Here is a 23,118-nt window from a genome sequence, read left to right as displayed (position 1 = left end):
ATACACAAGCTAAACAGAGCTTTATAGTGAAGAAAAGCCCAAGAGAACTACACAGATAGCACTGGTTCTTGCAAATTTGCAAGAATCACACACATTAATCAAGCCAGGGCAAGTAATTGAATACACTTGATGATCCAGCAGAAATAGCATCAAGAACAGAGGCACAGGGCAGCAGCAGCACAAGCACAAGCATGAATTCATAAGCAATGGCCATGATAGCAGCATAGCAGCAGCACCATAGCAGCAGTAGCACACGCGCATCTACAGCAAGCACAGGCAGCAGAGCAAATCGAGGTGGAGCAGCAACACAAGCTATGGCTATGGCTAGTAAAGCACGGCACAACATAGGCACAAGGAGAAACAGGCCCGTGGCCAAAGCTAGACTAGATAGGAAGGAGAAGAGGAAGAACAGGTAGTAGAGAAGGAGGGAGGCGGTGTGAACTCACAAGTTAATCGGAGAAGGGCACAGCCATGGCGGCACGGCGGCGCACGCCGGGCGAACGGCGGCGCCAGGCCACGCCAAGCCAGGCACCACCTCGCCGCAACGCCTGGACCACCATGGCGAGGCACACGGCCGCGCCTCGGCACCAGGAGCATCGGCGGCGAAGAGATCGCCGTGGATCCTCTCGGTAGGCGAACAGAGGCGACGGGGGCAAGTCGAGGAGGCGGCAAGAACCGAATCGACGCGGACCAACGTGTTCGCCGTCGAGCGGCGGTTCTTTTGCGACCAACCATGCCGCCGGAGTTGGCCGGAGACGGCCGTATTAATTCGGCGACGGCGGGGCGACGCGGGTCGCTAGAGAGACGAGGAGGGGATTAGGGTTTCTGCGCGAGGAAGAGAGGAGAGGACGAGTGGGCCGACCGAGCCGAACTGGTGGCTCGGGTGCGACCTAACCCGCTGGGCCGCACTGACATGTGGGCCCAGGGGCAATTCAGATCATTTCATAATTCCATTTAAATACAGAAACTTTGAAATTGTATAAGAAATGTTTAATAGCTCTAAAAAAATAATTAAAAATATGAAAACTGATCAACATAAAATTCTCTACCTGAATAAAATATCAAAAGGAATTTTTGAAGAAAACTAAGAATAAGTCTTAATTTGATGATTATATTAATCATTTAAATCACACCTTATATTTTCAATAATGAAAATAAGCCCATAAATGCTTTTGGACTTTAAAAACACCTTGACAACACTTCAAGGTTGTATTTTACCCTAAACAGAGTATCCCTAAATTATTCTTAGTATTAACCTCTCACATGAAATAATAAGACATCAGAAGGGGGGAACAAACCCTAAAATTGGAATCATGCATCAATGCTTCTTTAACCATTTCCCTTATTGGACAATGATGCTATTTTTCAGAAACAGAGGACAAGGGTCAGTCCACACCATCCAACTGCAAAACTTTGCAGTGTTTAGGCAAGTTCATCACTTGCTCATGTCAATTGAGTATTTTTACCAAATTAGTTGCAAAGTACTACGTTTATCACTATCGCATGAAAAGCAAAACCACTATTTTCATAACTATGAATATGACTATGTGGTGGGCAATGGAACCATGGATTGTGTTGATATGGTGGAGGTTCCATTGCACGGGTTTATATCCATCTAGGATTAAACAACAAATGTCGTCCAGATGATTCTTGTGCCGTAATACCCGTGTTAACCATAAGATCCGGAGTGGGACGGAGTAGTCAAAAGTGTTTCCACCTCTCGTTCATCAACGGATGCGCTTTACCGTAGTACACTTGTAATCCAAGGGGGCAAGCGGTGAGGCCGGGGAGTCCTAAGTCCCCACGGCATTGTCCGTAGTACACTTGTCACCCGAAGGAGCAAGCGGTGAGGCCGGGGAGTCCTAAGTCCCCACGGTATTGCGGTCTATGATGGGTTGCAGCTGCCGGCGTAGGAATGTATGGTAGAGCCCCGCATTGACGTCGTGGTCGGGGTCCACCCTGAAATCTATGGGAATAATGGGACCGGCGTGGACCCGTGGTCGGGGTTTGCAACAAAGGGTGGGTGTTCGAGGTAGCGGAGGAACATGATTGGCTAGACCTTATACCGGGCCTCACACCATAGGAAGTGTGGACGGGAAAGCTGCCCGGTTGGCACCAAGGTTAAGATCTCTTATGGGTAAAGCAACACACCTCTCGCAGAGTGTAAAGAACCGTGACTCCGTCACTCCCCGTTCCGGGATTTGGAACTGCGAACGCCGCCGGAAAGGAACTCCATGAAGTTCTAGTAAACCGGTGAAGGCCGACGGACATAGCTCTTCGTAATAAAAGCAACCTCTTGAAGAAATGTTTATCAAAACTTGCATTGGTATTAGACTTTCTGGTCTAGTATCGTAGCTAGTGCATTAAACACCTCTTCTCTATAATGAACTTGTTGAGTACGCTCGTACTCATCCCACTCTTAAATCCTCTGCTTAGATTGTCTGAACCGTCTGGAGGAGGACCACGACAACCCTGAAGGAGCCGAGATCATCGGCTATGAAGAACCGGACCTCTCCGGAGGTGTTGAAGGCGTAGACTACCTTATAGTCTACGGAACCGGGGAGGCTTCCGGAGGAGATCAAGTCTAGAATCACCGAGTAATAGTAGTAGTATCCGAGCAGTGTGAACTCTTAATACTTAGCTGCTCAATGGAATAAATGTATAACCTAGTTAAACTTCTATATTGTAAGTTAAGTTGGGTTCGCCTCGAACCCAGGGGTATTCCTCTTAGGACCCAAGAGGAGCTCCGAGATATGTATATTATGCTTGTAATAATAAATGAATGAGTTATGGACCTGCTATGTTCTGTTGTACTACTCTGAGGGATGTAATATTTGCGGAATGGTACTTCGTGAATGTTATATCAACGACTAGCATACTACAACATGCAGTGGTATGCAGGATCACCACAACTTGGTAGTTGTTCATGTGGATGTTTTACTAATTAATTGCCTAGCCTTTTCAACCAGTTCGAACTTAAATGATATCATAGCCAAGGTCTCAAGTTTGACTTGTCGAACATGTGGTTTAATTTAATCTAAAACTGTTGGTGCCCCCTTAGCCCTTGTAAAGCTTCATGTACCTACCTTCGAGTTTCGGGTCTTGAATTTCTCTTCTGTCAAACACGAGGATGGGTGTTAATGTGCGTATAACTGGATTGCATAGCCCCTTTCATATAAGCTTGCAACTTTCTTATTAATTGTGTTGTGCCTTTGGGACTCAGCCGACCTGCACTTCTGACTTTTGGTTTCGTTTGCTACTGCAAAAGTTTAATATAGTTCCTTATTAGAATGTGGATTTTTGACTCAGCCTTGTTGACTCAGTGTTCGGAAAAAATAAAAAAGGTTCCATTCCATTTAAGCAAAGTGGTTGTGAATATAAAATAGTCTGGTTTAACTTGTAGATCAAACTCAGAGCATATCTGATGTGTTGGATCTCAAATGGACGATAGACAGGTAGGAAAATTCACCCAATCTTATTCTATGGATTTGATGGTACCTATTTTTCTATGTAGACAAAGCAGGAATGACCTAGATGCAACTATATATATATGTATGGTTCCTGATACTAACTGTTTGGTCCTTGCAGAAAAGCATAATTATTAATTAGCCTATGGTGAAGTACTATGTTCATTTGAGGTTAAGATCATGCTATCCAATTTTCGTTGGGAATATGGTATGGTATGCACTTACTAATTTGCATAAAAATTCATATTCACTATGTCCCACTATGTGAAGGGATGTAAACGAGTTGAGTTTGCGTGACTCAGCTCAGCTCGTCTTAGAATTTAGGCTAGCTTTGATTGAGTCGAGCGAAAGATTGAGCCTCATGTTGGCTCACACTCAGCGTACTGATGTCGAGCTAGTTTTAATCTAAATTGGACAAGAAAGTTTTCCATATTTGATCAAAATCTCAACTGAGCGGTAAAACCTCCTACCAAACCCTAACAAATGGGAGTTTTTATTGATAGATGATGTTTTTGTACTGAAAAGGTTTTATAGTAGCATTAGGCCTGGCCACTGCATAACTAGGATGCACACATCTGCTCAAATCCAAACGTATCAATCGTAAAAGGAATAAAACAAGTAAATTTGCTCTGAAACTCTAAAGGTATATACCCGAAATTTTAGGTACACATTTTTGAACTAGAGAGCATGTGAACCGAATTTGGTTGTGATTATGACTTGATGTGACTCTAGGCCCTGTATTCCTGAACAGAGGCAGTGTAGCTAGACTCAAAATCAAATCTCAATTGAGTAGCAACCGTCTAACCAATTAAATCTAAAATATTTTAGAAGCTTATTTGAATTGTAGTTTGGAGAACATGGGAATAACTGATATTGTTTCTAACGATGATGGCTTGATGTGACCGCCGGAGCAGTTGAACTAGTACTTAGTAGGGTCTACCATCTTTATATTATTATTATATTATATTACTTGGACCATAGCCATATTTGAAATGAAATCTCAGTCGGACGGCAAAATCTCCCACCAAATCTGAAATATTTCAAACGCATTTTTGAATGGGATTAAGAAGATAGATGATGATCTGGTAGTAACCGATATTCAACATGATGATTATTTGATTTTGTACTCGGCCTTGAACAGAGGTACTAGTACGGTGTCACAATTTTTTATCATTATACTTGGACCGTAGCCAAATTCAAAATCTCATAGCGGCAAAACTTCCCGCCCACAAAATACAAATATTTCACACGCTTCAAAATTCTCATTCTACCCCTATGGAGATGACAACAAAGTCGGTTGGTGGGGGTCTGCCCATCATTTTTTCGATCACCACCTCCCTAGCCCCGGAAACCCTCCCAAAAAAATTCAGTTCCCTCAGACCACCCACCGGAACTTTCCAAGTCCCTCTCTCTTATACCTCCATGACCACCGCACCGGAACATCCCCGCTGGACTTCCCTGGCCTACCCGAGGCCGCGCGATCCTCCTCATTCGTATGTCTGTCGGAGCCGCTTCATCGACGCCGTCATCAACCGGACTGGATCATCCAGCCGAATCTCGAAACCATATACTCATCAAGCATTCTACCGCAGTCGCTTCAGCTGCGGTATCGTCCACTCCACCGGAGCCGCTTCGCCGGATCCGTCGTCCACCGCATCGGATCTAGCTCACCGACACTGTTGTGCATGAACCGGATCTGCTTCACCGTGCATGATCTAAACTCTTCTACTGTCGCTTTTCTATTGCTTGCCTGCAAGTTCTTGTTTAATCTTGGGGGAATCTATTTTGCTAACGATGCGCCGTTACGTTTTTGCAGATGAGATGAGTAACCATGAAGTGTAATGGCCGTCTCTCCAACCCCAAGTAGCACATGTATTGTACTTCATCAGTGGATCTATCAACCTCAGGAAGATCTGCAGTGACTCCCACAAAGTGCTTCTCCTAATGTAAATCTCTTGTTTTAGTGTCATGTTCTGGGTTCAGATGCTTGTTTGTTTGAAGCTCTTTAAGTTTATTCCTAGCTATGACAGTAACACCCTGCTATTTTCTTGTTCACTGCTAACTTTGAGTGATTGAACATTTTGGTTTGCATTCCCTGCTCTGTAGATGTAGCCATCATATAACTTCTATCTTGCCCAGTCGTTGTTACAAAAATTATAGCCTGTTACTAGTTTGTTCATGCCAATCTTGTTCTAACTGAACATGTTGGTTTGTATTCTCTGTACTACAGGTGATGCCATTGTTATTTATATCTACTTCATCATAAGCTAACAAAGTAACTGACTACTATTAGTTCCTGCATGCTATCGCTTTGCTATCCTGCAGTATAAATTTATTTAAACTCGTCACACTAGTTACTTCGATAATAATTTTGTGTGCCATCGGGTTCTCCAAAAGCTGCAACATTAACTAGCTTCTCTTACTTTGCATGGCACTCACACATGGAATGCTGAACATATTGGTTTGCATTTCCTCTTCATCTCTTCTACAAGTTCACACGTGATTCCACTATATTCTGTATCTGGTTCATCCTTAGCTTCAGCATTAACTATCCTCTGCGTGTTGCTCATTACAAATTTATGTCCCGAAACATATTAATTTTCATTCCCGTCACTACACGGTCATAGTTAGCACAGCCGCATAACCCAAAGAAAACAAAAGTTGGCACGCTACAATTCGAACTTGTATGCATCGTCGTCGAACTTACAACACATAACCAATATACTCCGTACATCACTATGTAAGCTTGTTAAAGTTGCAAAAAAGACTTTAGAATTCCCCTGTTACAAAAGAACAGGTAGAACAAGCACGCGATTGTTCTGCAAACATCATCTCAACAACAAACGTGCGACGGTGCAAGCTAGCGCGACTAGAACTTGTCGACGGTGATGGCGCCCCTGACGACCTCGTAGGCCTCGCGGCTGCGCGACTTGTTGATGCCCACGGCGAAGTAGACCTTGGCGGCGTCAGCCTTGACGGCGGTGACCCTGGCCCAGACGAGCACCTTGGCCTTGAGGCCCTCCACCGCCGCCAGGCTGCCCTTGTCCAGCGTGCCGGCCACCATGGTGTCGAAGCGCAGCTCGGAGCCGTCCCTGTAGCCGACCTCGCAAACGGCCGGGATGTGCACCGTCAGGCGCCGCGTCTCCGGGTCGAACTCGTAGTTGGTTGCCTCCCGCGGGAACAGCCCTACCGGCAGGTCGTGCTCCTTGAGCAGCTCCGCCAGCGGCTTCTGCATCTTGCCTTTCATCTTGTTCACCAGCCATTTCGCCCCGTCCCCGACGCTGGTCGAGAGCGACTGCACAATCGGATCGATCGGTCAAAGAAATTTTCATCATCAGCCCAAGCAGTTCATCCGATATTTAGTCTTAGTTAACATTTAACAGAGTTGAGTTTCTGAATATCACAGGGAACATGAACGGTGGCATAAACATGCTAGCAACGCCTTGGACGATAAATACCAGTTCTATGACCAAACGAAAACTGACAGAAACACGCTGCTAACAAAGAACAGAACAGAGCAAAACAGAGCAGGGATAGGATTCTGTCCCGTGCACGGACCTCGAGGTCGTTGCCGGCCGACGACATCTCCTTGTTGGCCTTCTGCCCCAACCAGTAGGAGCCCATCTTGTTCATGATCTCATCCATCGTGTCTATCCTAGTCAAAGGAAGAAAGCAGGTCGGTCTGTGTGTCTCGCTACTCTGCTCCTTCCGATGGCGATCTTCTTTAGATAGGAGATACGATGGAGAAGACCGCAGTTGTGGGGAGCCTCGCCGTTGGCCGTGACCGGATCAAATGAAGAAGAGGGGGAAAGGAAGTGGCCAGCCATTACCGAGTGAAAGAGACGGGTCTCGTAAGGTTCCGCGTGTTTGACTATCGCCGGCGGTTGATGGCATGCGTGACTTGGGAGGTTGGGTGGGTCACCTCGCCGTCGAGAAACCTCCCGGAACGCGCTAAGGAATCGGGGAGTGCTTTTACGCCATACGAGTTCGACTACATTTCCCTTGCGTGCGGCAAGGTGCAATTTTCGTGAGAGTTAGAGCATCCCAACAGTGTTCGGCGCTCACAGACCGTTTGGGGAAGGTCGACGTGGGCATTCCCCACGGGCTTTTTAAATAAACACGCGATTTAAGCTACAGCAACTAAAATTTGACATCAGTTTAAATTTTTATTAAAATTTTGTTATATATTACAAGTTTAAATGAAAAATAACTAAATATAAACTAAGAATCACCTTACTAGCCATCGATCAGTGGGTGCGATGGCCCAACTTCGTCATCTTTCTTCGCCCACGTATTGCTCGTTCCCCACAGATAGCCAACTCATATTTCAGAGGCTTCCTCCAACGGCAATTTCAGAGGCTTCCTCCAACGGCAATTGCTGACCGAAGCAATGGTGACGGTTGTGTTAGAGAGATGGGGATGGATGAAGGAGAGGCCAACGAGGCGACTTGGTCTTCTTCGTTGGCCGTGGGCTGGACGTTGGCGAGGCCTGGGGTGTCATCGACCCTCGGTTCCCTTTTAGCAATACTCGTTGTCCATCGGAAAGTAGGCAAGTAGCCGACAACGATTAACTCCTATGTTCACCTTGAGGCTCTCAAGAGTCACAGGAGGAGGAGACAAGCATTCCCTTGAGAAATTGCAAAAAGACCCAGAATTGAAATCAATGTAACGTCTGTAGCCCTAGACCATTTTCATCGTGCAACGTAAGCCTGACAGCGGAACCCACCAATCAATTTCATGATTAAATGGCCGTCGGAGAAAATCAGTATTTTTGTTACGTGTTAGCACCGTAGTGATGTTTTTTTAATTGTTACAAATAGTGGTGATTTTTAAAATCCTAACCATAAATTTGATGGCTTTTTATAATTTTCTTATTTATATCAGAACGATGGAACACATAAGAATGAGCCACTCTAGAGTGCGTGTTATTGGAACAAATTTTTGTTGCCCATACCCAACAAACAATTCCAAATCATTAAAAACAGATCAACAGGTACACCAGTAAATAACTTGCAAAGAGAAGAATGTTTATTGATGAGTGCATTTTTAGAGTGTTTTTACCCTTTTATTTTATATAGATACCCTCGCATACCAATACGATTTTGGCATTTTACTGCACTCCCGTGCACCTTTTTGCTTGTTTTAGCAGGATCTTAAAATATTTAGGCAATGATAGAATATCAATAAAAACTATCATTTTTATAGTATTTTAACGTGATAAAAATCATCTAAACACTTAACCACGCACCTGGGCCAAAGGAGGACGAAGGAGAACTTCCAGTGAGTTTAGCTGGCATCGGTACGGGGGACACTATCCGTATGGTTCACCCGTACGACACGCAGGAGAACCGCCTCGTCAAATACTTTCACCTCGCGCAAACAGATTTGAGATCCGATACCCCCATCCGCCAAAAACACCAGAACGCCATCCCAGAGGAGATCTCAAGGAGGAACGAGAGAAATCATCACCCAAGTTGCTACCCGGACCGATATGAGGACAAGACATCATCCCCTTCATCATCAACTGCTGCACTAACACCATCTCCATCCCTTTCATTCCATCCAGTTGTAATCATCATTGACATTGTGGATTTGTACTTGAATTTGCATCATCATCCTTATTCCATTCGCAAGATTATGATGGTGTTCTTGATTGCTTCCATATGTGAGTAGTTTACCTTGTTCTTGGGGAGATGGAGAAACCCTAGCAATATTTCGATATGAATAAAGATGATTTATGACTTTGTGATATGATTGTGTGTTAGTTTTATCGAGTGATATTATATGAAGTCGACCATGTAATATTTTCCTTTGGACACGAGAGGAAACTAATTTTGGAAGTATGGTAGTGCATACGGCGGGAAGTGACATAACGTGATCGGTGCACTATTGCATCGAAGAAGGGGATAAGAAAGGACTCACTACGCTTTCACAAATAACCATGTGGAATCCCTCAATTGTGATGGATCAATAGGTGGTTGATGCATGTAAAATGCATACATGAACTTCGTTCTATATCATATTGAAGTCCCACATATTTGCAACATATATGATGATAATACCATGTTTTACATTGATTTATGGGGATTTACCGATGATCCCCTTTATTTGGTTCATAACTTTATAGAAAAGGAAAATCCTGTTTTGTGTATTTTTCACTTTCAGAGACCTATACGGAGTCAAATTGACCTAGGATTTTTGGAGCATCACTTTTTCATCGGGGGAAGCACCCTGGTCCCTGGAACCACACCTGGAGAGGCATGATGCCTAAAAGACCTCAGGTGGCGCGCCACCTGTGCTCTTTCGGTCGTCGATCGTCGAAATCGCGTGATCTTATTGCCCATCGACGTATTTTGACCTAAAAACACTATATATATGGCCCCGGAAAGTTCTCAGGAGGGGAGTGCCGCACAAACACAAAAACACGAAAACGGAGGCTGCAGCAGAGAAGATTGGAGGGGGAACTTCGTTGGGATCACCGTCGGAGGGATCTCCACCTTCTCCAACGTTTTCACCATCATCACCATGATTAACGGAGAGTAGTCCACCTTTGGACTACAGGTTTGTGGCAGTAGCTTGATCTATTTCTCTCATGTTCTTCATAGTTCTTAGTGCCATATGAGCTGCCTCACATGATTATGAACATATTTGAAATACCTATGTGGTGGATCCTTATTCTATGATATTATGCTATGAGATCTGATCGTATTATGTGTAAGATGTATTGATAGATCCATATTATGTACCCCATTCTTAAGTATTTGTTCTGATCCAACATCTATACAAGTGCGTTTGTGGGGTGATGTGTGCATTAGATGGAGTAGCATGGTTTTAGTGATTGGATAGTGACAATATTTTCATGATCTATTATGGCCTTGGCCTTTTATTTTGCTACCTCGCTAGGGATAAAGTGAATGCATGTCCTATGTTCGTCACGTGATAGTAGTGATGATCTTGTTTGTTCAAGGTACCATATCTGATATTCAAACATCATGTCAAAGTACGTATTGCTATGCTCTGTTAATTCTTAATAGAAGTTTGCATGGAGTTTTCCATTTCTTGTGGAGTATAAGAGAGATGTGTTGCATCATCTCTATGATAGGACATCATGCCCATATTAATTCTGATCTTACGCATACTATTATTTGCATCATCATATCTCATTGATGTTCCAGAATCGTCTGTGCATTTGCTCTTATTGCAGGAATCACATGCTGGAGATTTGATGGGTCACTTTGGGCGTGAGAAGACGCTACTCATGCTAGTTGACCACTTTTATTGGCCAAAGATGAGGCGGGATGTGGACAGATATGTGAAGAGACACATTACTTGCAACAAGTCCAAGTCCAAGCTGAAGCCTCACGGTTTGTATACTCCTTTACTGGCACCTACTACACCATGGGAATACATTACTATGGATTTTGTGTTGGGTTTGCCGCGTACCAAGAGAGGCCATGATTCTATATTTGTGGTAGTGGATAGATTTTCTAAGATGTCACACTTTATTGCTTGCCACAAGAGCGACGATGCATCGCATATTGCTAACCTGTTTTTCAGGGAGATTGTACGTCTACATGGAGTCCCGAAGACTATTGTTTCTGATAGTGACGTGAAGTTTATGAGATACTTCTGGAAGACGCTTTGGAGAAAGCTGGGGACTAAGCTACTTTTCAGTACTACTTGTCATCCCCAAACTGATGGTCAAACTGAAGTGGTGAATAGAACATTGTCACAACTGTTGAGATCCATGATCAAGAAGAACCTGAAGGAGTTGGAAGATTGTTTACCGCATGTGAAGTTTGCTTACAACAGGGCGGTACATTGTACCACAGAGTTGTGTCCCTTTGAGGTGGTGTATGGTTTCAAACCCATTACTCCACTTGACTTGTTGCCTTTGCCCATACATGAGAGAGTCAATATGGAGGCATCAAAGAGGGCAGATTTTGTGCGAAAGATTCATGCGAAGACTAAAGAGTTGATAGAGAAGAAAGGCAAGAGCAATGCTGCAAGGATGAACACGAAACGCAAGGAGATGTTGTTCAAGCCTGGTGATATGGTCTGGGTACATTTTCGCAAGGATAGGTTCCCGAAGCTACGAAAGTCCAAGTTGCTTCCTCGTGGTGCTGGTCCTTACAAAGTGCTCGCCAAGATCAGCGATAATGCATACTCTATAGATCTTCCAATTGATGAGTTTGGTGTCAGCAATTCTTTCAACATGGCTGATTTGACACCGTATGACGGAGAAGACCTTGGAGCGTCGAGGTCGACGCCTTTTGAAGGGGGATATGATGAGGACATCCCTACTACACTACTACCTCCGTCATTACAAGATGAAGACGATGCTGCTGTGAAGCTCAAGTCCAATGAAGTCAGGATTGGACCAATGACACGAGCTCGTGCGAAGCTACTCAAACAACATGTGAACTTGTTCCTAAGTGATACTTTGATCAATGAGAACTTTATATTGCATAAGTCCTATTACTTATGTATGATCAGGTATGAAGAGGGAGCAAGCATCGCACGAGGAGAAGAGGAGCAGCTGGACGTGAAGCTAGACATGGAGCTGGACATGAAGACATCCCATGGTCGCGCGAGGGAGGAGCGGGAGGCATGCGCGAGGAAAGAAGCAGAGGAAGCAGTCCAGCCCGGCGCCAGGCCCGGTCCGACCGGCCGCCACGCCGGCCGACCCGGCGCCAGACCCGGTCCAACCGACCCCCACGCCGGGTGAGCCCGGTTTCAACCGGATCCTGCACTGGTGCCAGCCGGGGACGTTCTGTTTCTCGTCTCCGCGCGCCCGGTCACGATCCGGCCCCAGGCCCGATCAAACCGGACCGGCCGGCCCCAGGCCCGGTCGACCGGCTCCTGAGCCGGCCGTGTCCGAGTCTGTCTCGACCAGATCCCGATCTGGGTCGGTTATTATTCTATTTTCTCGAACCTTGGTCGTCCTGAACCCCTATATAAGTGCTCAGGACGCCCCCAAATTAGGCTTAGACCATGTTTAAGATAAACCCTAGTTCATAGTTGATTGCTTTGCAACTCTATCGAATTCTTACACCATATTGCATTGATTTGGTGTAAACCCTGAAAAGTCTTGTGTGATCTGTTGTTCCATTGGGAATTAGACGGTTGCAACTTACCGCTTCGTGGTCGGCGGCTACGTGCGCAAGTGTGTGGAGTTGCGAATATCTTGCAGGGTTGAGAGTTGTTGCATTGGCGACAGGGACCAATCTAGAGATCTCGTTGCGTCATACAAGTTATCATCCACTTCATCATCAAGTTATCTCCGATGTGTTCATCCCGTGATCATCATCACCACCGCGCTTACTGAGAAGATCGGGCAACCCCTTATCAATGGCAAGGGCGTCGGTCCATAAAGATGTTCGTCAGCCGCCGCGGCAAGTGGTACAAACAGGTCGCTGATCCGGTGACCGGCGTCCACGTCGGACACGTCGCGGCAGTGCCGCCGCCGAAGCACCTGCCGAACGCCGCACGGGCCCTAGAGGACGCAAAGAGCGGCTCACTGGTGGCCCTCGGGGCCGGGTTGGCCCTCCCCAACATCCATATGGTGGTCTTCTCCGCGCCAGTCGGCGACACTGGCATGGTCTCCGCCTTCGTCCCCATTAAGGACGTCCGACCGACCGCCGATCGGGCCGCTGTAGGCTTCGGCGCCGTAGACGCATACTACTCGATCACCGACACTAAGGACAACGCATCCACATGCTATAAACCTTTGGTCGTTGGTTCTGACATGAAGAAGAACAAGAAGATGGAGGATCTATTCTCAGACATCAAATACACCGCGTCCGTCGTTGACGCTCCCAAGCTAGAGCTCCACGATGTCCGAATCGGGTCCCACCAGAGGGAGTACACAGTCGCGTGCACGAGATTCGACCTCTCTGGAGGTGTACACCTGGTACGTGTGCATGCATCATCTTTGTTTTATTAGGAAAGCATGCATCATCCCTACATACTCTTTTTTTTTAGGGATACAAGCACGTACTCCGTACAAAGCATATCTTTTTTGAGGGAATCGTACAAAGCATATCTAACTGGGGTGGATCTAGCATGGTGGAAGGGTCGGGGCCCATACCATACTAAATCGCATTTGCTCATATGGATCTAAGCCAGTCAATATTACGCTAGGAAAATACTCTTACCTAATCGATCCCAGCATCTCGCAGGCGCGCATGAGCAGGGCATCAGTGTAGTATGTAGCTGGGCGGGCATAGGCATACCCGGGCACGTAGACCGACCGGTAGCACACGTATCACATCACATCCTTTTGAGATGTAGAATTGCGACATTCACTCATACATTTATTTACGTTCTTAGAAATATTAATATTCTTATCTGCATATTTGCACATTTTGACGTAATCATTTAATCTAGGATGCTTGTGAGATCTTACCATCTATCTCTATCACTTTATTTAGTAAATTCTATACATGTACATTAGCATGTTTATATGTTTGTGGCCCTAGCGTAGAAACCTGCATCCACCTATGATGTCTAACACAATTATTGCTTCCATTTTTTCAGAGTATTTCTTCCATTTTGTTGTATGGATAATGAATCAACATAGGGCCGACGAAGATGTGGTTGGGATACATAAGAGTAGATGAGCAAATCTTTACCGTTGGATGCAAATCTAATGGTAGTAGAAACGTGATGACTTCGTGGGAGCAAACTTTTCTAACTATAGACATAAGGACGGCCCATCTTTCTCCCTTTGCAAACACAGCACCACCAAATTAAGCTTTTAATAGTGAGGTAATTATACCGTCGCACGTATTAACGAGTCAAGTATCTGCGAAATCTTCACAAAACAAATGTCATTAACTATCCAGGATGATAAGGTGCATGCCTACGTAAAAACTAGAAACTTTCCATGAGGAGAAGTGATGGAAAACAGATTTGCTTCCATATCACACGGATCCGAAGCAGACAGCCCAGCCATGCATAGCAGAAAATCTTAAGGACTGGGCTAATCAGGCAATCGGAGATGTTTTATCGAGAGAAAAATTAGGGGATAAGCAGTACTAGCGACCGCGTCCGACTGCTTAGATTGATCCCACGACCCCGCCTGCAGTCTCCGCTCGTCTCCTCTCCACGATCAGCGAATAGAGATGTTAGGTCGCCAGAGGCTGGCGCCACGCCCATGCCCAGCTAGCTAGGTCCAGCCGACGGCAGTTCGCCAGCGACCAGCCGGCCATGCCGCCACACTCGTCCAGTCGTCCTCGTCCATATGAGCATGAGCGAATCATCGATCGCCGCTTCAGATGATCCAATCTGTCTGGATGTTGGTCACGCCGTCACGCGGCACACCGGGCCAAGAACCTAGACGCCAGTTCTCCCTTTGCTGCTTGGGCCGATACGCCGCAAAGCGCAAACAAGCCAGTTCGTCCATCGCCGGCCGGGATCCCACGAGGCCACGGTAATCCACGTCGGTACGCCCCATGCATCCAGACTCAGCAGGCACTGTACTAATCTATGAACTATTGATTCATATCATTGCTAAGTTTTGCTAAACTTGTTTTTTTTTTCTTTTTTGCGGGGTATTGCTAAACATGTTGTACATGCTATACATTGTCCTATATGCATTTTTGCTCAAACTGTTTAGTTATGAAGAGAAACTTATACATTACCCATGAACCTGCATCAAGGAATTGTAATTTATACAACTTTCCAACTTAATTCATGATTGCTTATTATTTATTGCTTTTATATCATATTAGATGCAAATTTTATAATTGTTTGTTGAATTGGTAAAAAGCTTCTATTGAAATGGCCATTAAATTTTTTGTGCGGCATGCCCATTGATAAAATCTTAGGTCCGCCACTGATCCGAAAGATTGAACCTCCATGATTTTTTGCTCCTCACTTCGATCCTTTCATCGTACTAGCAGCTACCACGGACGCAACATGCTTGAAAATTTCAGATTGGTCGTCTGCCGCAACAGCATAGTACTAACATCACCAGAGATAATCATCTCCTTCTTCTTCAGGGACTCCGGCTGGTGTGGCAAAAGGAGGCCATGTTTCACGAGATAGGGGTGGCCATGGTCTCTGTCGTGTGCTTGCTCCCGGCCATGGCGGCTGTGGCGTGCTTCTTCATGGCGCGGGCGTTGTGGCGGTCGGGGTCGCGGGAGGCGGTGCTCCAGGGTGACATCATGAGGCAGAAGGAAGTGCTCCAGCAGGCAGAGCGCAAGAGCATGAATAAGAGCAACGCATTCGCGTCCGCTAGCCACGACATCCGTTCCTCGCTCGCTGCTGTCGCCGGACTCATCAATGTCTCCCGGACAGAGGCGCGGGCAAACCCCAACCTCACCTACTACCTCGACCAGATGGAGATTGGCACCAAGAAACTCTTTGGTCAGTTTCATACATCCATATATCTCCCTACATACCTGTTATCACCAGAATTTGACCAAGTCAGAGGTGGGCCGCGGTCAAGATGGGCTTGGAAGATTACACGTGGAAGATCTCTGAAGCGGCCTTGTTTAGGGAATTTGGGCTATATTGCCCATGTATCTTTAATTACCATAGATTGTATTTAGATTAAAAGTTAGAGTTTATCTCGTGCACGGTTTAGTGCACGCCCACATTAGAAAGTCCCCTGGACTATAAATATGTACCTAGGGTTTATGGAATAAACAACAAACGTTCAACCACAAACAAATCTCGGTGCATCGCCAACTCCTTCGTCTCGAGGGTTTCTACCGGTAAGCACCATGCTGCCTAGATCGCATCTTGCGATCTAGGCAGCACAAGCCTACCCATGTTGTTCATGCGTTGCTCGTGCTGAAGCGTTTTTGATGGCGAGCAGCGTAGTTATCTTAGACATGTTAGGGTTAGCATTGTTCTTCATGTTACATGTTTTCGTAGTGCAACCCTTGCATGTCTAGCCGCCCTTACGCCTATTTTAGGCGTAAGGGCGGCACCCCGCTTGATCGTAGTATAGTAGATCTGATCCGTTACGATTGCTCCTTGTTCTACAAGGATTAGTTCTTTTGAGAGTAATCAGCTCTTCATGTAAGAAATCCATCAATGAAGAACTTTCCCCACTCTGATTTTGCCGATTTCCTTTGATCTTATTTTAGCCGATTTGTCCCCTTTGCCAATGCGAAATGAGCCGATAGTAATGCATCGGTCCTTTACGATTCATCCTTCAATTCTTCACCTGATGATTTTCTATCCGGTAGATAATGTGGAATTTCCAGGAGAGCCCTTAAATTTCTCCCACCGGTTTCAGCGATCCCCTTCAGCGAGCGCTCATCATTTTGTGAAGAAGGTTGCAACGAAGATCAGCCGATGGTACCCCAATCGGCTCCTCAATAGAGCATCTACCAGGCCTGTTGCCCCCCGAGTCTCAGCCAAGGCGAAACAGAGACGAGGATACGCAAATTAGCTGAATGGACCTGGGCTTGATTATGTCTGAGGGAGCTTCTCATGCAGAGCCAGCCGATTTGAGCTAAATCGGCTCTCAAGAGGAGAGGACCTTCGGGGTGAGTTACCCCCGAGCTTCTTCAGTCTCCCTACGGTCAGATCCACACTCAGAACACCTTGTGCGTCAGATGCTTGTCCGTTGAAATCGCTCAGTGTCACGTTCGTCTTGATCAGATCCGAGCTGGAGCGTCCTAACCGACGTAGCATGGAGTATGGCATAATGTTAACTCGCCGCTCCGGTGTCTACCAACATCTTGTTGACAGGCTGCCCATTGATGTAACCTCGCAAGTATAGGGCCTTCAGATGCCTGTAGCTTCTTTCTCGTGGCTTCTCGAAGATGACCGGCCGTGGGCCGCAGTCAAGTTGTGCCACGGGTGCTTCCACTAGTAGGAAAAGCCTCATCAGTGGCGCACGAAAAATGGATTCTGTGGCGCTGATACGTCCAAAACGTATCTACTTTCCCGAACACTTTTGCTATTGTTTGACCTCTAATTTGTGTATTTTGGATGCAACTAACACGGACTAACGCTGTTTTCAGCAGAACTGCTCTGGTGTCTCGTTTTTGTGCAGAAATCCAACTTTCGGGAAAAACCTCGGAATTTATGCAGAAGGCCCTATTTTCCCAGGAAACTAACGGAGCCAGAAGGGAACTTGAAGTGGAGGCCCGAGGGCCCCACACCACCAGGTGGCGCGGCCCAGGGGGGGCCCGCGCGGCCAGGTGGTGTGGCCCCCTCGGCCGGCCTCCGACGCCCTCCTTCGGACTACTTATTCGTTTCGACCTAAAAACACACGGAGAGAAGTCGAAGTCGCCAGAAACCCTCCAGAACGCCGCCACATCGCGAAACTCCGTCGCGGGAGCCAGAAGTCTCCGTTCTGGCACTCCGCCGGGACGGGGAATTGGAGGAGATCATCACCGCCATCACCGCCAACGCCTCTACATCAACCAGCCATGTTTCCCCCATCCATGTGTGAGTAATTCCCCCGCTGTAGGTGAAGGGGATGGTAGGGATTGGATGAGATTGGTCATGTAATAGCATAAGATTGTTAGGGCATAGTGCCTAGTGTCCGTAGATGGTACTTTTATGATATTGTTGCAACTTGTTATGCTTAATGCTTGTCACTAGGGCCCGGGTGCCATGATCTCAGATCTGAACATGTTATTGCTTCATCAAGATATTCATTGTTTATGGTCTTACCTATAAGTTGTATACACATGTACGCTGTCCGGAACCAAAGGCCCCGAAGTGACAAGAATTGGGACAACCGGAGGGGATGGTAGCGATGTGAGGATCACATGTGTTCACGGAGTGTTAATGCTTTGCTCCGGTACTCTATTAAAAGGAGTACATTAATATCCAGTAGTTTCCCTTGAGGCCCGGCTGCCACCGGCTGGTAGGACAAAAGATGTTGTGCAAGTTTCTCATTGCGAGCACGTACGACTATAATTGGAACACATGCCTATTGATTGATTAGTACTTGGACACCGTTTTATTATTATCCGCAAATGCCCTGCTATGATTGTTACATGAGTTTCTCTCATCCATGCAACGCCCGTCATCCGTCCCCGTGCCTACGATATTTTAATCCTGCTGTTTACTATAATCACTACTTGCTGTCTTTGTTACTCTGCTGCCGTTATTTCACTACTCGCTATCGCTATAAAACTGTTACTACTGATAAACTCTTGCGAGCAAATCTGTTTCCAGGTGCAACTGAATTGACAACTCCGTTGTTAAGGCTTCCAAGTGTTCTTTGTCTCCCCTTGTGTCGAATCAATAAATTGGGTAATACTTCCCTCGAAGACTGTTGCGATCCCCTATACTTGTGGGTCATCAAGACTATTTTTCGGCGCCGTTGCCGGGGAGCATAGCTTTATTTGGAAGTTCACTTGGATTAATATTGTTCGCTGCAAATTCTCCATCATGGGTAAACCTCGCGATACTAAGATCGCTATATTACCATCCACTACAAGAAAAGGTACAATTCTGAATACCTCTGCTGCTCTTGATTCACCATCTGTGATTGATAAACTTGTTTCACCGCCACATGCTTCGCATGCGGATACATCTGCTGAATCTGAACACTCTCATAATATTGATAATGTTTCTGCTGTGCTTGATGATAGTGGTTCATTGGGATCTTTTCTAGATGCTACAATTGCTAAATCTAGACAAATTGAAAATACTGAAACTCCTAATGCTACTACACCTGTTAGTTCACCTGAACTTGAATACTCTAGTGATGATCTTGAGGAAGATTATGTGGAGCTCGATGATGATTTTATTGAAAAATGCAATGCTACTACTGATGCAAGAAAAATTAAAAAGTTGCTTGTGAGAACACATCGTTAGATATAAACTGTCTCCTCGATCCTAAATTTGCCGGATCTCCTATAAATATTAGGGATAAAGATTATGATTTTTCTCTTGATCTATCTCATATAGCTATTGTTGAGAAAACACCCTTTTGTGGTACCGAAAAAGAAAGTGTTGTTGAACACATGACTGAGTTATCTACTCTGAGTAGCTTGTTTTCTGATGATGTCAAGATGCGTACTTACTTTGTTGCTAAAATCTTTCCATTCTCATTAAAGGATGACGCTAAAACTTGGTATAATAATTTGCCACCAAATTCTATTAGAAGTCCGAAAGAATTGCTTGATGTTTTCTTCCGCAAATACTTTCCTGCTAGTGCTCAACATATTGCTTTGCGAGAGAATTTATAATTTTGAACGGGGAGATGAAGAGAAATTGCCCGAGGCTTGGTCGAGATTTTGCTCTCTTATTAGAGCTCGGCTCTGAGCATGATCCGGAAAAGCATGATTTACTTGATATATTTTATAGTGGACTAACCATTGAGTCTAGGGCATACCTGGATAGTTGTGCTGGTTGTGTTTTCGGGAAAAGAACTCCGGACGACGTCTGAAGAATTATTGGCTAAAATAGGCCGGAATCATGATGATTGGACTACGCCTGAACCAACTCCAACGCCAATAGTGAAGAAGAGGGGTTTAATTAAATTGAATGATGAAGATATGAGGGAAGCCAAGAAGTCTCTCAAGGAGAAAGGTATTAAATCCGAAGATGTGAAGAATCTACCTCCTATAGAAGATATATGTGAGATAATTCCCCCTTCATCCATGATTGAGGTAAATTCCCTTCAACGCTTTACTAGGGAAGATATTCCGTATTCGAAACCTCCTGCACAATGCTTAGATGAGTTTGATAATTATATTGTTAAGCAAGAAAATTTTAATATGAGAGTAGAGAATCATTTAATGGAAAATTCTCAAGCTATTAGTCAATTGCATGATATTGTGGAGAGAACCTCCAATGATGTTAAGATGCTTGTCAAACATTTTCAAATGATTCAAACTCAAATTGATCAACTCACTAAAGTGCAAAATGACTTGTTAGGGAATAATTCTAAAGAGAAACATGCTTATGAAGTAACAACTAGAGGTGGTGTCTCTACCCAGGATCCTCTATATCCTGAAGGGCATCCCAAAAGAATTGAACAAGATTCTCAACGCATTGAACCTAGTGCTCATTCTAAGAAGAAAAAGAAAAAGAAACATAAAAATGTTGTAGAATCCTCTCGAACTCTGTTAATGATCCTAATAGTATTTCTATTTCGATGCTGAAACTGAAAGTGGTAATGAACATGATAATGATAAGAATGATACTCCGGATAAAGAAGAGGTTGAAGAAGAACCTGAAAAGCATGCTAAAAATAAAAAGTATACTAAAGAAGACTTTATTACTGAGAAACATGGTAATGAAAGAGAACCTTGGGTGCAAAAGTCAATGCCTTTTCCTGCTAAGAAACTAAAATCAAAGGAAGAAGAACACTATAATAAATTCTGTGATTGGATGAAACCTTTATTCTTGCAAATCCCTTTGATCGATGCTATTAAATTGCCTCCTTATTCAAAGTATATGAAAGATATTGTTACTAACAAAAGGAAAATCCCCAATGAGGAAATTTCCACTATGCTTGCTAATTACTCTTTCAATGGCAAAATTCCAAAGAAGTTGGGCGACCCGGTATACCTACTATTCCTTGTTCTATTAAGAATAATTATGTTAAAACTGCTCTATGTGACTTGGGAGCCGGTGTTAGTGTTATGCCTTTTTCTCTTTATAAGAGACTTTACTTAGATAAGTTGATACCTACTGATATATCTTTGCAAATGGCTGATAAATCTACTGCTATTCCTGTTGGTATATGTGAGAATGTCCCTGTTCAAGTTACTACTAACTGCTTGATATTAACTGATTTTGTTGTATTGGAAATGCTCGAAGATGATAATATGTCTATTATTCTTGGGAGACCTTTTCTTAACACCGCAGGGGCTGTTATTGATTGCAATAAAGGAAAGGTTACTTTCAATGTTGATGATAGGGAACATACCGTTTATTTCCCCAAGAGGATTGAGAAAGCGTGCGGAGTTAATACTATCTCTCATGTGAGAACTATCAAAGTGGGATCCATCGATTGTCCTATATATGAGCATAAAGAAGAATATCAAACTCTTGTGATTGGATCCATATCAATACAATTCAAGGTAACATGATTGATTTGAGGTTTATTTCTTCATATGCTATGTAAAATTTATTTGGTGACAAGACTTGATCAACCTTGTTAACAAATACCTTTTATATGCATAGAGGAGGTAAACAACATCTCTTTCTTTCTCCACTTGCTTTAGTTGCTGTAGCACTTTTAATTTGCAAAGTTTCTTAGTTGATTTGAGATTTCAAAAAAAAATTTCCTGGCCAGTAATAATAAACCTAATACCCAGAAAATGTGCATTTTTCAAAGTTTTCAAAAATTCGCGAAAATTATACCGTTGGTCCTATTTTTCGACGAGGCACACGGGAACACCAGAGGATGACCTGTGGGGCACCAGAGGGCGCCACACCACTGGCCGGCGCGGCCAAGGAGGTGGCCGCGCCACCATGTGGTGTGGGCTCCCCTCTGCCCCACTTTGCCATCTCTTCCTCCCAGCACCTTCTCTCTCCCGAAAAAACTCGTACCAAGTTCATCTCTCTCGCGTTTTTGCTCCAGAGCTCCAGATTTCTCGATCTCTTTGCTCAGCCCAGATTTCTGTCCGAAATTTGGCACATTTGCTCTTCGGTATGTGACTCCTCCACCCATCCAAGTAGAATTTTGTTTGGTTGAGTATATCTTGAATATTTTGCTGCTGTAGGTAACATGTTTAGTGAGCTTGCATGCTTGTTCTAAGTGGTAGAAACTAGTTTTGATGCATGATTAGTACTCTAGCAAGTTTCTATGGTAGTTTCCCTCAATTATATGTCACCAAATCAAATCAAATTTTTATTGGTTGTTGAAATTTCAGAAAATGGAATGGAATAGATATCACTTGAACCAGCAAGAATTGGAAGTCCAACAAGTTATGATAGTCAATCGTGAAGAGGGAGTATACCCCTCTTACTACCCGTGCGCGGATTTCATGAGAAGCGCGGGGATATTTGAAGATGTTCAAACTCTAATTTCTCGTGCAGGGCTGAGTGACTTTGTTGAAGGAGAGCCAAGACAATATGTAAAATTAACTATGGCTTTTGTGCAGGACTTCAAGTTTAATTGGTCGCGATCTAACCCCACGGTCCAGTATAAAATTTACAATAAAACTGTCAACTTGCCATTTAGTGCTTTTTGTGCAGCAATTAGAATACCGCAATGGGGGTCGTGCGAAAAGATAAGGGGATCGCCGCAAGAACTCTCGGATCTTTACAAGATGATTTGCGATGGAAGGAGTTTCTCAGGTGAAAATGGTGAAATCACTAGTATTCAGCTCCCGGCTATCCGCTACTTTGCTTATTTTATCACCAAATGCGTTCTCGCCAAAAGGATTGGTAGTAAACTTTCTATCCCGGATTTGGCTTTTCTAGCTGCAGCACTGCAAAATAGTAGGTCTTATAATTTGGGGGCATTAATAGCTTATAGACTTGCTACTAACCGTGAGAAAGGTGGAGTGTGTGGAGGCCTCATCGCCTCTCGTTTACTAGCTTTTCATAATGTAGAACCTCATCATTGTGATATTCCGTTCCCCGTAGAAAAACTTGACATAGCCTCTATGATTAAACATGAATTTGTTTCAGATTCCTCCAACTTGGGTAACCTGTATTATAAGATGATATTTTATAAGAAAGTCTGGAGAATAACTAAGAAAACTGAGAA

General features: G+C 44.5%; 1 protein-coding gene and 1 pseudogene across 1 annotated transcript; one reads left to right on the top strand and one right to left on the bottom strand.

The window, feature by feature from the left end:
• Positions 1-6,216: 6,216 nt before the first annotated feature.
• Positions 6,217-7,299, bottom strand: LOC124698132 (uncharacterized protein At5g01610-like). Its single transcript, XM_047230652.1, has 2 exons — positions 7,026-7,299; positions 6,217-6,762 (listed from the first exon to the last, which is right to left on the bottom strand). Exons 1-2 carry the CDS (start codon positions 7,110-7,112, stop codon positions 6,337-6,339), a joined length of 513 nt encoding a protein of 170 aa, XP_047086608.1. The 5' UTR covers positions 7,113-7,299; the 3' UTR covers positions 6,217-6,336.
• A 5,544-nt stretch (positions 7,300-12,843) lies between these two features.
• The window catches only part of LOC124695444, a 31,601-nt pseudogene continuing 21,326 nt past the window's right edge, over positions 12,844-23,118 (top strand).

Source organism: Lolium rigidum, chromosome 3 (genome assembly GCF_022539505.1).
Source record: "Lolium rigidum isolate FL_2022 chromosome 3, APGP_CSIRO_Lrig_0.1, whole genome shotgun sequence".
Taxonomy (NCBI): domain Eukaryota; kingdom Viridiplantae; phylum Streptophyta; class Magnoliopsida; order Poales; family Poaceae; genus Lolium; species Lolium rigidum.
The sequence above is the reverse complement of the archived record's forward strand: the minus strand, read 5'-3'. Positions and strand labels throughout refer to the sequence as shown.